At 55.2% G+C, this 14289-nt stretch overlaps 1 protein-coding gene across 7 annotated transcripts in view; it reads right to left on the bottom strand.

Moving 5' to 3' along the window:
• Positions 1–19: 19 nt before the first annotated feature.
• TCN2 (transcobalamin 2) overlaps positions 20–14289 on the bottom strand; it is a 45944-nt gene continuing 31674 nt past the window's right edge. For 2 of the 7 annotated variants that reach the window (XM_082417308.1, XM_082417309.1), the window contains 10 exons: positions 14080–14284; positions 13567–13774; positions 10382–10574; positions 9484–9641; positions 8286–8447; positions 6881–7053; positions 6569–6755; positions 5553–5724; positions 3053–3168; positions 20–591 (listed from right to left, as the gene is read on the bottom strand). In XM_082417308.1, the coding sequence (XP_082273434.1) occupies positions 530–591; positions 3053–3168; positions 5553–5724; positions 6569–6755; positions 6881–7053; positions 8286–8447; positions 9484–9641; positions 10382–10574; positions 13567–13630 (1287 nt within the window). In that variant the 5' untranslated portion in view covers positions 13631–13774; positions 14080–14284 and the 3' untranslated portion in view covers positions 20–529. Of the gene's footprint in view, positions 592–3052; positions 3169–5552; positions 5725–6568; positions 6756–6880; positions 7054–8285; positions 8448–9483; positions 9642–10381; positions 10575–13566; positions 13778–14079; positions 14285–14289 lie in introns of all 7 variants that reach the window. The other 5 variants (XM_082417311.1, XM_082417306.1, XM_082417307.1 and 2 more) reach the window with 4 other exon arrangements.

The following is a 14289-nucleotide window of genomic DNA, read 5'->3' as shown; positions in this document are numbered from 1 at the left end:
AGGCATCAGGACCCTGGGGCATGTGCCAAGTCAATTCTTTAATCATTTTGGAGGTGGGCTGACAGCAGCCCTGCAGAGCCCTCGCCAGCTGCTATGCCGCAGTCGGCTCTGGGGCAGCAGCCCCGATGGAGTGAAGAGTGGAAAGCTAGGGCCAGGGCCACAGAGCTCTCCTTGCGGGACCCCCATCCCAGAGCAAGCAGTACTCACAACGCCAGTGGCCGGTGGCCTCCTCGTGCCAAGGAGTCTGAGATGCTCACACTCTCCAGCCTATGAGTGGCCTTCACGGGACACCTGCGGGGCCAGGTGGGGCCAGACCTGGGCAGACAGACCTGCCGGGGAAGGTGCTGGGCTCCCTGCTCCAGGGTGGGCGGTGGTTTAGGACCCCCGCAGGGGTGGTGGCTGTGGCGATCCGGGGACAAGTGCACAAGAGGAGGCAGCAGGGTCAGGCGTGTGCCTGTTACAGGGATGTCTGAAGGGAGTGCAGAAGCCCAGGAAGTGTGGGAGGCAGCTGGGGTGGTGAGCCTGGGGTCTACCAGCCAACCAGCCTCAGCTCGATGGCTTCTCCATCCCTGGGTCTGTAGTCAGCAATACCTGCAGAAATATTGTGGGATGGGAGTTAACAGGGCGGAGTGTTCCCCCCACCAACCTCACCTTCTGGACCCCTGCCCTGAGGCCATGGTCTGTAAGATGGCCTCAGGGCTTGGTGGTGGGAGAGTGGGGGCCTGTCCAGAGCCAGTCTGGAGACTCTGAACTCAGTTGTGACCTCAGGGTCGCTGAGACCCACAGGCTCATTTTGCAGTGGAGGACCCCCAGAGGGTGTGGGAGGGTATGGGACAGCACGCCGGATAACCAACATGGGGCCAAAGGAACCAGAGACCCTGACAACACCTGACCGGCAGGGTCACTGTCTTCATAGTCCCCCAAAGGGCCTTCAGGAAGAGGGACCTGCTCGGTGTGGTCTGGGGACCATGAGCGAAGTCACCAGGCTCCAGCACGACACCTCGGTCAAGCCCCAGCTCTGCACTCACTAGGGGTGTGACTCTGGGCAGGTTATTTAACCTCTCTGAGTGCTGGTGTTCCCATTTCTAAAATGAGGATAATCGTGATATCAACAACCAGGCCCTCCTTTTTCCCCATGGGAGTGGGCTTCCTGCTGTAGTGGGAGTCGAGGGGGGTAGGTAGAGGACACGACCACCCACGTCTGCCTCATGGCCGAGTCCATCGGGCTCTCCCCGTCGGCTACCTCCTCTGTCCAGCCTTCATCAGTAATACAGGCCAGATCTGGTCTCTCCATCTGTCACCTCTTGGTTTTATTTCTCAATTTGTCCAGAAGCCAGGCAGGAAAAGAGAATGCTTTTTACTGGGCTCCCTCAGCAAGTCCCACCTTCTGTAAAGCACTTGGCCCAATGCCTGGCCCATGGCAAATGCCCACTAGAAGTTCCAGGTAGCAGGAGCGGGGACAGATGACCCTTAAGAGTCTGTCTGGTGACTGGGCTGATGCTCAGGGATGCTTATGACAGCTTGGGGCATAAGAGTTAAAACTGGAGACACCCTAAAGGTCCAGCAGGAGTTGATAAGCTGTGGTCCACCCATCCCACTCCACGCCAGGGCTGGGCCCTAATTGGCCTAAGCCAGTCTTGCCATGGTCCCTTCTCTCTAGCCAATGATGGGCGCAGAACCTGGGCCATCTCCTAGCAACAGGGATGGGTCAAGGAACGCGCCTGTGTCCCAAGTCCGCCTTCAGGATGCCAGGAGACATTTGCTGGGGGATTCAGAGACAAGTTACCCAAGTCATAAAAGGGAGCAGCCCCAGGAAGACACAGAGTAGCCTCTCTGGAGGTAGGCAGCCAGCAAAGAGAGGAGGAGAGTCACAGGGAGGTGGGGCTGAGGCTGAAATCCTTGCTCCCACTGGAATCTGGTCACATGAGCCAATGGATGAGCCAATGGATGTCGTGGAAGCTAGTTTATATTACATTTCTGTTACTTGCAGCCCAAAGCACCCTGCTGGATGAGATATCCTATGTGGCTATTACAAAGAAAGGGGAAGATCCACATATACCAACATAGAAAGATGGCTACAATATGTTAAGGCTGAAAAAAATAAATTGCAAAACAGTATATAGAGCTGTGCCATTCGATATGCCAGCCATTAGCCACATGTGGCTACTGAGCACTTGAAAAGTACAAAAAACAGGCATGCAAAATATGTCATTAGTAATTTTGCATTGATTACATCTTGGAATGATATTTTGGATGTATTGGACTAAATAAGATATATTATTAATATTAGTTTCACCAACTGCAGAACTTAGAATTACACATGTGGCTCACATTTTATTTCTATCGGAGAGCACTGCTATAGAGTATGGCTTCATTTCTATGAAAAAACAAACATACATATTTAAAAAATTATCTGGGGGCTTCTCTGGTGGCGCAGTGGTTGAGAATCTGCCTGCCAATGCAGGGGACACGGGTTCGAGCCCTGGTCTGGGAAGATCCCACATGCCACGGAGCAACTAGGCCCGCGAGCCACAATTACTGAGCCTGCGCGTCTGGAGCCTGTGCTCCGCAACAAGAGAGGCCGCGACAGTGAGAGGTCCGCGCACCGCGATGAAGAGTGGCCCCCGCTTGCCACAACTAGAGAAAGTCCTCGTACAGAAACGAAGACCCAACACAGCCATAAATAAATAAGTAAATAAATAAATTAAAAACAAAAAAAGAAAAAAAATAAAAAAATAAAAAAAAATAAAAAATTATCTGGAAGAAAATACACCAAAAGTTAAAAGAAGTTATTTCTGGGTAGCGGATTACGGGCAATTTTAATTTTCTTCTTTTTTGCCTATCTGCTTTCCTAGAGTTGCCACAATAACGTACATAAAAATTCTTCAGAATACAGTTAAATATATTATATGCAAACTTGAGCATCAGTGGTTATCTGAGGCTGAGGCCCAGGAAGGTCCAGGGGAAAGCTGGCGTGAGTCAACAAAGCCTCAGTGCTGGGACAGGGCTGGGCTGGGGGACACGTCCGGAGGGGGCTGGCCACCAGACTCACCTTGCAGCAGCGGGGTGTCGGGGGCTCGGAGGAGTTGCCAGAACTCACGTTCCCCAGCTTTCTTCCCCATCACGGAGGTCAGGTAGGGGCCTGACAAGGAGGCCTGTGTTCCATACCTACCCAAGGGACAGGCAAAGAGGGAGAAAAGGTGACTTTGCTCCCCTTGACCCAAGGGCAGAAGTAGAACCACCCCCACAAGGAAAGTCCTGCCCTCGCTCCCAGGGCAGCGCTAGCCAAACCCTTCCTGGGCCACCTCACCGTGGGTCTCTCCTCCACGCCTCCTCTCCAGCCCCACGGACACCGCCCACTCGGGGGACTGCATCCCCTCTGGGGGCTGACATTGCAGGGGGTGGGAATCAGAAGCTGACAACGGCCCACGAGAGACAGTGAGGCCAGCGTGAGAAAGAAGCAGGAACAGGCAAGACAGGGGCAGAGACGCCCAGTGGTGGCTCTGGGTCTCTGGTTCCAGAAGTTTCTGTGGCTCAGGGGCACCCCCATCCTTGTGGCTGGGTTGCTCAGTCTTCTCTCCGACCGTACACACCCCACGCTCCCCACTACCAGAGAGGCTTGGATTAGATTCCTGGCTTTTGCAACCAAGAGACTCCTTCTTCATGCCACCCCTCCCTGACGCCACTGCCACAAACACAAAGGGATCCCGGATCCTAGTTCCCGGACCAGGGATCGAACCCGCGCCCCCTGCAGTGGAAGCCTGGAGTCTGAACCACTGTACCGCCAGGGAAGTCCCCAAAGGGATCCTCTTAAAACACTGTGGCCCTGTCCTTCCTGTCTCCTTATCAATGGTGTTGTTCTTAGAGAGGGAGGGTTTTCATAGTTTTAAGAAACAGAAATACCCTCAGGGTGACCTGGTCAAAGGGAAGGTTTTAGGGAGCAGCCCGTCCCCAGTCCTCCCTTAAGTGCGGGGCCACATGGCTGCCTGGAGAACCGCTCTGTACCGGCCTCTCTCCGTTTCTCTCTCTCCTCTTTCTGTCTCTTTCTCCCTGTCTCTGTCTCTTTTCCTCTCTCTCCTTCTAGAATCCAGCTTTCTCTGCTGTGCACTCACGTGCCTCAAATATGCCTCCCTTCTAGCCCCTGAACCCGTCTCAGACACCCCCTCCACCACCAAGAGAATCATTTCTCAGATTGGTATCCCTGACGTTTTCTCAGAGGTCCTGGAGTTCTGAATAAAAATGTTAAGTTCAATTTTTTTTCCATTTTGATGACAATATCCAAACACGAATACCAGCAGGTTCTAGGTAATCCCAGGGCCTGCCGGACTAAGGCCTCCCAAGGGTGCCCAGGGTGTGTGGCCCCCAGAGGACTGAGGTCAGCTTGGTAATAAGTGGCGTGTTCGGGGCCAGGGAAGAGTCTACAAGCTGCAGCTGCCTGTGCAAACTCCGCCTGACGGCAGCTCAAACCCGAGAAAGTGCTGAGCACGTCGGGCTCACTGGCACTGGTGTGTACACCTGCTCCTCAGCAGACAGTCCCTATTTGAATGTTATTGGTTTCACAGTTTTCTTTGTATTTAATTTGCAAAGCTGTTTAGGATTTATAGCCACCTAAGAGCCAAAAAGAGAAAGGACTTTAAATAGTAAACATTAGTACACATATAAGTCATATTATTACAGAAATAACCTGGGGTCTGGGGGAATTTTCATCCTTTATAGGGGTTTTTGCATATCTCTGGCCTGAAATTCCCTGCCCCAGATGACCCCAAGGTGCCAGCTGTGGGTCCTCCCTGGCAGCAGGATGCTGTCCTTCGGGAGCTCCAGTTGGGGACAGAAATTGGGACCCTCTCAAACGGAGGCACATTTTTCTAGAAGAGAAGTCTGGGGTCTAGTGGGGTCTGGTGGAAGGTACTCATTCTCCGGGCCAGATCACCACTGGTGATCCCTCCCATCTTATTTAGGCACAGACACAGCTGGCACAGAGCAATGCTCTGGAAATGCTTGTCCTCAGATCTGTCAAATCTCAGGGTGAGAAGCAAGTTTAAGGCTGTTGTCCCACCTCCACATTCTGCAGAGGGCTTGCCCAGGTAATTAAATCATCACAGGGATTAGACCAAGATTGTTTGATAATAAAAATTCTTATTCTTCTGAAAGCTAACACGTATCGAGCACTTCTAAGTGCGGGACCCTGCACACAGAAAGCATGTGCCATGCCCTCTCTGTGCACTAATTCCTGGACTCCTGCATGGGCTCTGGTGGATGGGGGGAGCACAACTGTCATCCTCATGAGCTGAAGGAAAATAACTGGCTGGTCCCTAGCTGGAGAGCGGCAGAGCTGGGATTCCAGATGTGGAGGGTCTGCCTCGGGAGCCTGCTCTCCTAATCATGATGCCTGTTTCCGCCACAGCATGGGTGAGTCGGGGGCGGAGAAGGTGGAAGAGAGCCGGGGCCTCTCCCAAGGGAACCCTCTCTCCATCCCTTGCCCCATTCATGTCCCGTTTTGGGGATGTGGGGTCGAGTCGGGTGAGGGCTGGGAGATGGGGGGGCAGTCTCACCTGAACCTGCTGTGCTCCTGGGCCTTCTTCAGGACATCTTCCAAAGAGGAGCCGACAGGGACAGAGACGGAGTGTCTGTACGAAGGAAAGATGCTGGAGACCTTCAGCGTGACATGGATGAGCTCTGGGACTTGGGTCTGTGAAGGGGTCTCCGTAGATGGTTCCAACAGGACTGTGCCAGGGAGAGGGGAAGGGGCAGCTGGTCTGAGGGCAGGGGGCCAGGCCTTAGTCCTCCTTTCTTCCCTGGAAGACACTGTGGCCCATCGAGACCTCCTCCTTCCCCTCGGTCCCATCCCGGTCAACACCACCACCACCTGGCTGCCTTTCCAGCCTCCCCTGTCCCTCAGCTCCCACCACCCTCGCCACCCAAGGTCAGGCCCCTCACTGGTTTTTCTGCCTCCAGTATCCCCCTCCCACCTCTCTGCCACAAGCACCCCCCACCCAGGGTTCTTTCTAGAACATACATGTTACCTCTGAGGGCCTCCCCTCCTTTTCACCCTCCTGCCTGCCACTCCAGCTCATTCTCTCAGACCCCACTCTTTAGTGAGACCCTTCCCCCCAACTCCAGTCTTGTATACCTCTGAGCCTTTGCCCTTGCTGCCCCCTCCCTGCTCTGCCTTTCCTCCCCTCTTCTCCACTGGCAAATCTCACCCACCCACCCCAGTCCTTCCCCCAGATGAAGCCCTGATTCAAGCAGCTAACTGGGACTCATTATGATGTATCAGAGCTAACCAAAATGTGTCTCTCCCCATTCATTCATTCGAACACTTCTGTACTGGGTATCACACAAGGGGCTGGAGATTCACGGCCCACGCAGAGCTCACCATTTGATATCTCCCTCCCCACACTGTGAGCTTCTAGCATCTGTGACTGCATCTTAGCTGCCCGTGTGTCCCACGCACACCTGCAAACCCCTGTTGACTCAGCAAATCAAGATGGAGCAAGTTCCCTTCCTGGGACAGGCAGACCTCATTGCAGATTGAAAAGAGCAGGGCTTCTATGAAAGGCCTGGCTACCTCTTGGTGCCTGACAGTCTGGGGAGATGAGGTCCACATAGCTCTTCTGGTTCAGGATGGGCAGCAGCTGAGAAATCATGAGAGGGTTCTGGAAGGCCTTGTGCTGTAGGCTGGCCAACAGAGCAGCCTTGGCCTTGAGGCATGCTGTGCCCAGCTCCACCGTGGGTCTAAGGGAGGCCATCAGCAACTGGTGACGGAATGGGGAAGAGGAGGCGGGTCAGCCAGCGGGGAGGGGCCAGGTCTTCCAGCACCCCACCGGTCCACCTCCCACCAGCCACCAGGGTGGAGCCCAACCCAGAGTTTCCTTCCCACCTGCAGTGCCAGAGGGGTGCTGTAGACATTCCCAAAGTGGCCCTCTGGGGTCTGGGCCTTCAGGATCTTCTCTTGCACTCTCCCGAGGGCCACAGTGATCCGGTTTCTCTGATTGGGGTTGAGGTTGGATAGCTCCAGACAGGAGAAGGCCAAGCCCGCCATGGCCAGTGTGTCTGCAAGGGACAGAGCCAAGTGGGGTCAGCCCGGGCAGGACCTTGGGGCAACGGGCAGCCACGGGAGGGCTGGAGGTAGGGGGACAATATGGTCAGAGCAGCATTTCAGAAAGTTTCCACCAGCTAGGGGGACCAACAGCCCAGTCTGCCCAGTTTCCAGGATGGCAAACTGGGATGGGTGGTCACCGTATCCCTGTCTGCTGCCTGGGGGTTAGAGGTTGGGGAGAGAGACTGGAGGAGGGAGGGCCAAGAGGACTTTAGCCTACACACTTGTTCCCAAACCTGCCTGCACTTTAGAATCACCAGGGGAGTTTGTTTGATTTTTCTTTTTTTTTTTTTCTTTTTTTTCTGGCCGTGCTGCACAGCTTGTGGGATCTTAGTTCTCCAACCAGGGCTCGAACCTGGGCCCTCGGCAGTGAAAGCGTGGAGTCCCAACCACTGGACCGCCAGGGAATTCCTCACCAGGAGACTTTTAAAGGAGCAGGTGCCTGGGTCCACCCGCAGGTGGTCTGGTTTATTAGGTCCAGGGAGCTGCTTGGGCCCTGGGGGGTTTTAAGCTCCCCACCCCGGGATGATTTAACGTGTCCACGGTGGGTTTTCTATAAGCCTCTGAGGCAGAACAAGCTCTCTGCTGGCAGGGGCCCTGCTGCCTTCTTCTCTCTGGGTACCTACCCTCCCCAACTCCAACCTACTCCATCCTATCCCGCCCTATGTGAGGCACACACACTCACAGAACACAGCCAGGCCTAGAAGAGACCTTGCAATCATGATGACAGGAAAGGGCACTGGAAACCCAAGGTCACACAGTGAGGAAGCAGATCCAGAATCCAGGCCTCAGGCCTCTCAGCTCATTTGATGAGAACATCAAAGCTGTGTATCCAGAACTTTCTCCATGCTGGGTACCATGCTATGCCCTTTACATATAAGGCATCTTTTATTGAGATGCTGCTGGGGGCTTATTTTACCAGAGAAGCTGAGCCAGAAAGGCCAGCTGATCTGTCCAGGGTGACCTACAGTAAGTATGCGATGGAGGATGGGGTCAGGAAGCCAGTCCAGCCCCAGCGCTGGCTCACAGCCCCTGCACCACAACGAACCCTCACCATTGTGCTCCTAGTGGACTCGATAGGAGGGGTCCCAAGGAAAGGTGAGCATGGGACTAGGGGTGGAGGCCTTCATTTGGGGCAGGGGGCTGGAGGAGTGCCAGCCTGGCCTTCAGGGTCTGGCCCACTCACCCACAGGGAAGTGGTCCTGCTGGAGATGCCGTTCGTATTCCACAGCATACAGGAGCTTGCCCACCACGCTGTCATGGACCCGCTTCTGGTGGACACACAGGGCCAGGATGCCCAGGCCGTACTGGTAGTAGCTGGTGTGAGGGTGGCCCTGGTGATTATGCCCTGGGAGGGAGAAAACCACAGGGTGGGGCTGTCATGCTGGGCTTGAGGGGTGACTTCTCTGCCCCCTCCCAGCAACCAGCACCGCCAGCACTGGACCCATTGCCTGCACTTCCCGACACCCTCCTTTGGGTCGTGGGATCCTTCTTTCCTTCATTCCCTTGACTCATACTTGCTGAAACCCCACTAAGTGTCAGGCGCTGTGCTTGGAGGTATGAACAGTGATGACAGGCCAGGCACAGTGCAGCCAGGGCCTCCGGAAATAACACAACCCACGCTCACGAGACTGTGATTATAACTGAACTGTGGACCGAGGTCCATGTGGCCAAATAACAGAGGTCTTTGAATAGCTGGGGAGTCGGGGAAGGATTCTCTGAGGCAGGGATGCTGGGGAGAAAGGGCGGGGGAGAGGTAAAGGTGGAGTAGGAGTGAGCTAGAAGGGGAAGGAAACCTTCCAGATAGAGGGAACATATGTCAAGACGCTGGTTTGTGAGCTGAGAGAAGGCCAGGGTGGCCGGAGCCCATGGAGGGGCAGGTGAGTGGGTGAGCCAGAGGGTGGGTGGGCAGGGCCTGGAGAGGAGAAAAGGGCAGACAGGCTGGGCCTGAGGGCTGTGAACACAGCAGGGAGCAGCTGCTGGAGGATTTAAGCAGCACTAACAAGATCAGATTTATATTTAAAGACTCGCTCTGTGTGTGCCAGATTGAGGTAGGAGGCAGGAAAGTTAGCAGAGAGAGGTAAGGAGTGAGTAGTACTCCTTAGTACTGCACAGTGTGTGCAGCTGTCCCAGAGGTGGGTAATCAGGCCAGTCTTGGTGGGTGAGCAGCAGGGCTTGTCAACAGAGTGTATGTGGGATGCAGGAAAGGCTTGATCAAGAATGGCTACCGGGGCAGGCCCAAGCCTCTAGCGGATATGGAGACAGGCAGAATGGAGGGCAGGAAAGAGGCCTGGGGAGAAAACTCAAAGTTCTGATGTAGACGTTTCACCAGACAATGTTGTCTGATGTGCCCTCCCCCGCCCCAGCAGACCTCGCCTCCTCACCAATGGCCCCCTTCTCGTCCTCCAGGAACCGCTTCAGCTGTGAGACCAGCCTGCCCCCCTTGCGGCCTCCGACAAACTCGCAGTTGGCCCGGAGAGCAAGCAGGTAGAGGGCCAGCTGGCCCATGGAGGGCTTGGCCTCGGAGTCACTGTTGTCATTGCTAGAGGCAGACATAGGACAACGCCAGTTAACAACACTTCAGTGAGAAAGTGCCACCCTGGTAAGCCTGGCTTGGGGTGCCCCACCACCACCACTATGAAGCGGAAAAAAAATCCTAGCAGTTGGAACGTTTCCAAGACCTGCCAAAAGCAGATGTAGTCAGTTATGTAAGTTGTGTATGTCACGCTTATTTCATAAAGATGAGAAATTAAACTCAAGGACAAACTCTGAGGGCTCTTGCATCCAAATGACCTGTTTGCCCCACCATTTTGGTCACACTTCACCCATACACTCTCCCCTTTCTTTCCTCTCCCTGCCCTGCATCCACTTCTCAAGAGGGAGTCCAAGCAGGAGATGCTCCATGGTGGTGCTGACCCTTCACCTCTCATTCAGACTCCGGTGCTGGACCTCAGAACAGGCTTCCTCTTAATGCCCCCTGGAAAGGGAGCACGGATAGTCCGATACTGCTGCTGGGCTCAGTATGAAAGAGTGCAGCCATGGATTAGTAATGTCTGCCTCAGGTACCGGAGGGTACAGTAGCCGCCCAAGGGCCCCGGATTGGCATCTCCAATCTAGTCAGACCAACCCCATTCCACAGATGGAGAAAGGCCCAGAGGAGATGAAACTTGCCCTAAGGTCTCCCAACAAAGCAGTGATAGGCCCAAACCGGAACGCAGATCTCATGTCTCTTAGGATGTGGAGCACGCCATGGGGAAAAGAGGAGAGAGAGCGTGGCCAGACCTCAGGAGGCTCTGCTGGTAGCTGAGCTTGAGGCTGTGCAGGTAGTGGGCCTCCTTGGCCCCAGCCTGCAGGCTGGAGAGGCGCAGGCCCACGTAGATACTGGGGTTCAGCTGCTCCGGGGAGAGCCGGTCCATCCAGGGCAAGAGGCGCTGGCCCAGCCTCTCCACCAGCGTGCTGTCCACCTCTGTTATTTCTTAGGAAAGAGAACAGGCCAAGTGAGGTCGCAGGGCCAGGCCACCAGCGACACCTTACCAGGGTCTTCTCCAGGGAATAAACATCCCCACCTTACTGTCACCTGACACACACCCTACTCGTATGCGGGAGTCCGACTGTAACGAGAGGCAGCGGTAACAGGGGAAAAGCCGGTATCCTGAAAGAGCGGCCGGAGTGGGCCAGGGAGAGGTGGTGGGCCCAGGGCAGAGGATGCGGGTGCCAGGCAGCCACTCTGCCCATCAGGAGTGACAGAGAGACTGGATGCCGAGCGGCGTGGGGTGCCCCAGGCACTGCGCCCCACCTCCCTCGGTCCTCAGGCCAGCCCTGTGACGTAGGTACTGTCATCATTGCATTGCACAAAAGAGGAAACAGAAGTCCAAAGTTGTGGGCGTGTTCCACCCATTTACAAAAACTTCAACCCACACTGGGAACAAGTTACATACCCAGTTTTAAAACAGAAATAGAGTCACAGATGTAGAAAACAAACCTATGGTTACCAGGGGTGAAGGGGGGCGGATAAATTAGGAGACTGGGATTGACATATACACACTACTGTATCTAGAATAGATAAGTAATAAGGACCTATTGTATAGCACAGGGAACTCTACTCAATACTCTGTAATGACCTATATGGGGAAAGAATCTTCAAAAAAAGTGGATATATATGTATAACTGATTCACTTTGCTGTATACCTGAAACTAACACAACATTGTAAATCAACTATATTCCAATTTAAAAAAAAACAAAAACAAAAACACTGCAGCCTGCCCACTGGCTAACTGGGGCTGCCTGGTGAACTTCCTCTGGCCAGATCTCAGAATAACGCTGTTCCTGCCCCCTCAGTTTAGGTGAAAAGGACCTGAGATTGTGAGGTGAATTGTTAGAAAGCCATCATCCTTTGCGACCATTTATCTGTGTGCTTCGGGATTTACCCACGAGGGAAGCAGAAGCCTTAGGGGTGTTTCCCAGCTCCAGCTGACTGGCGCTTTCCTCCCTCAGGGAGGGAACCTGAGCGAGTAGGTGGCCTTGGAGCCACTTTAGACTTTTCCCCATTTAATGCCTCCCAGTTGCTGTGGGGCTCCAGCTGCTGGGCAGGCCGCCCCTCCCAGGGGACGGAGCAGAGGAACTGGGGAGGGGGCTGTTTCTCTTTTCCTTTCTCTTTCTCAGTGCTTTTCTGTGTGTCTGCCCCCATTTCTGTAGGAATTTCCCTCTCTCTCTCTCTCTGTTATCTATTTCATTCTCTCCATCTCTCAGCCTGTCTCTCTCCTTATCTCTCCCTCCACAGTTCTCTTTTCCTCTCCCTTTTCTTCAAACTGGAGAGGGAGCCCTGCCCCCACCCTGGGCTCTGACCTCCAGCGAGTGAGTCAGCTCTGGGATTAGCGTGATAGGAAGAGGAGCTGGTGCTGTAAAGAGAGGTGGGTAAACACAGTTCAGCCTCCTTAGCAGGAAGGAGCTGCTAAGATTCACCCGGGGTAATAAAAGTGAGCCTGGGCGAGCTCCCTCCCCTCAGGGCCTCCAGCTCACAGGGCCGCCCAGCTCCGCCAGCTGAGGACTGGCTTTGACAAGGGGAAGGACAGGAGCCCACCCTGCATGGGCACTAGTGCAGATCTGTGTCAGTTTCACAGCCACACAGGGCTTGAACCTGGTAAAGCAGGTGGTGGGATCCTTGCATCACATCAAGGAGGAAGGCAGGGGAGCATTCTTAGCCCATTTTACAATGAGTGAATGAGACTGGGGGTGACTAAATGGCCCAGCAGCAGTGGGCTGCACCCCCGAACCCAGTCCAGGGTCAAGCCTATGGACCAACTGCTGAAAGCTTCACACCCACTGAGGGTGCCGGGTCTCCCCTGGGGACTGCCTGGACAGGAACCAAGAGCCAAGGGCTGAGGGGTCTGGTGGCACTTGTGGAACAAGCCGGGCAGGAGGCTCCTGGTGCCCAGGGAAGACCGTGACCTGGAGTTCTGAGAACTGAGTCCAGCAAAGCCCTGGAAAGCTGGGGCGCCTTGGGCAGGTCACCTGGCTCCTTCAACCCTTGACTGCTTCAGGTGTCACCTGCACACGACTGAACCTGCCTCTCGGTTTCTCCAAGGGTCACAGGAGACCCTGCTGGTGTAGGCAGAGTGAAACGCTGTGGGCAGAGGACGAGGAGGAATGAAGAGAGGCGGGCGGCCCACCTTCCCTTCCTGCCTCTGCTTCCCATGGGGCTCCGGGGCACGAGCAGCCCTGAGCTTGTGCGCTCCAACTCCCAGACAGGTCCCAAGAGTTCCCGAGATACTCCGGGGACACCAGAGCAGGCAGGCCCCTGTATGGAATGTAAAGCAAATGCCTTGCCACCGCCCTGACCCGCCAGGGTCTCCACACGCTCGCTTTCCCTCTGCCGGGGTGCCCGCCCCTCACTCCTTTCCTTGCCAGCTCCTTTTCCTCTTTCGGGTCTCAGTTCCTGCATCACCCCCTGGTCCTTGGAAATCCTTCCCACCCCTTCTCCCTGAATTGGCATTCCCCACCCCCTCCAGGCCTTGGGCTTCCTTTGGCACTCATCACAGCCCCCGACACAGCACTGACTTGTCTCTTGACTGCCATCCCCTTCACCAGAACGGAAGCTCTAGGAGGGAGGGGGGGGGAACTGTCTTGCTCTTTGTTCTTTCCCCAAAGCCTAACATGGTGCCTGGCACAGAGAAGGCTCAATCAGTGTGTATTGAATGAATAAATGAACAAATGACTGAATTGATGGAAGTGATCTTGTCTGGCGGCGAGTCAGACATACAATTCATCTCAATACAATGTGCTACAACGCTGAGGTCCAGCTAAGTCCAAACTGCTGTGGGAGCCCAGAGGGACAGCTAAGTCATTCCCGCCACACACACACATCTGAGCCTGTTTCTCCAACTATATAATGAGGGGCTTGGACAAGATGGTCCTCTCTCCTAAGGACCCAGCAGGCAAGAGGCACGGAGTAGATCCAGGTACTCACCGCAGATCTGGGCAAGAGCTCCCAGGCCCCCAAGCAGGAAGAGGAGGGCCCCAAGGCACCCCATGGCAGGAGCAGGGGTAAGCAGCAGGCGGGGAGCAGGACAGATTCCTAGGGCTGGCCTGGCGGAGGCTCTCCTGACCACAGCAGTCACTGCTCCGAAAGAGGCACCTTCCTGTCACTGATTAATCCTTCCACGCCCGGCGGCACGCTGCTAAGTCAGCAGAGAGAAAGGGGAAAAGGTCTGTAGCTGAGGGGAAAGGAAGGCCAAAGAACAAAGGAAGGAAGGGCAGGGCAGAGCAGGCCTTCCTGGAGGTCGGGGACAGGGGGAGGGGGAGGGCAAGCAGTGGTGGTGTGCGACATTGCGAGGCCAACCACATTCTGTCCCCGCTGCCCGAAGAGCCCTGGACCAGCGCAGGGGGTCTGACTTCTGATCTGCCCAAGTCTGTCCGACCACTCCTGTCCTGTATCCCCTTGGCTGTTCCAGCGGTGGACGGGCAGGGCTGGGGTGCCTACCTGGTACCCTTCCCAGAAGGAGCCCCTGAAAGTGTCCACCCTGGCCTGGGACTGGGAGCTGCGACGGTCACATGAGCAGCGGCTGGAGTCAGCTGTTCTCTGCCGGCCGCGCGCGGCGGTGGGGTGGGGGCGGGGGTGTGTGGAGTGCAGCCGAACCGAACCAGACAGGCCAGTTTTCTCAGCCAACCAGAAAGCTGGGAGCCTCCTGGA

The sequence above is a fragment of the Balaenoptera physalus genome, assembly GCF_965194825.1.
Source record: "Balaenoptera physalus genome assembly, chromosome: 12".
Classification (NCBI taxonomy): Eukaryota; Metazoa; Chordata; class Mammalia; order Artiodactyla; family Balaenopteridae; genus Balaenoptera; species Balaenoptera physalus.
This window is presented reverse-complemented; position numbering and strand designations above follow the sequence as displayed.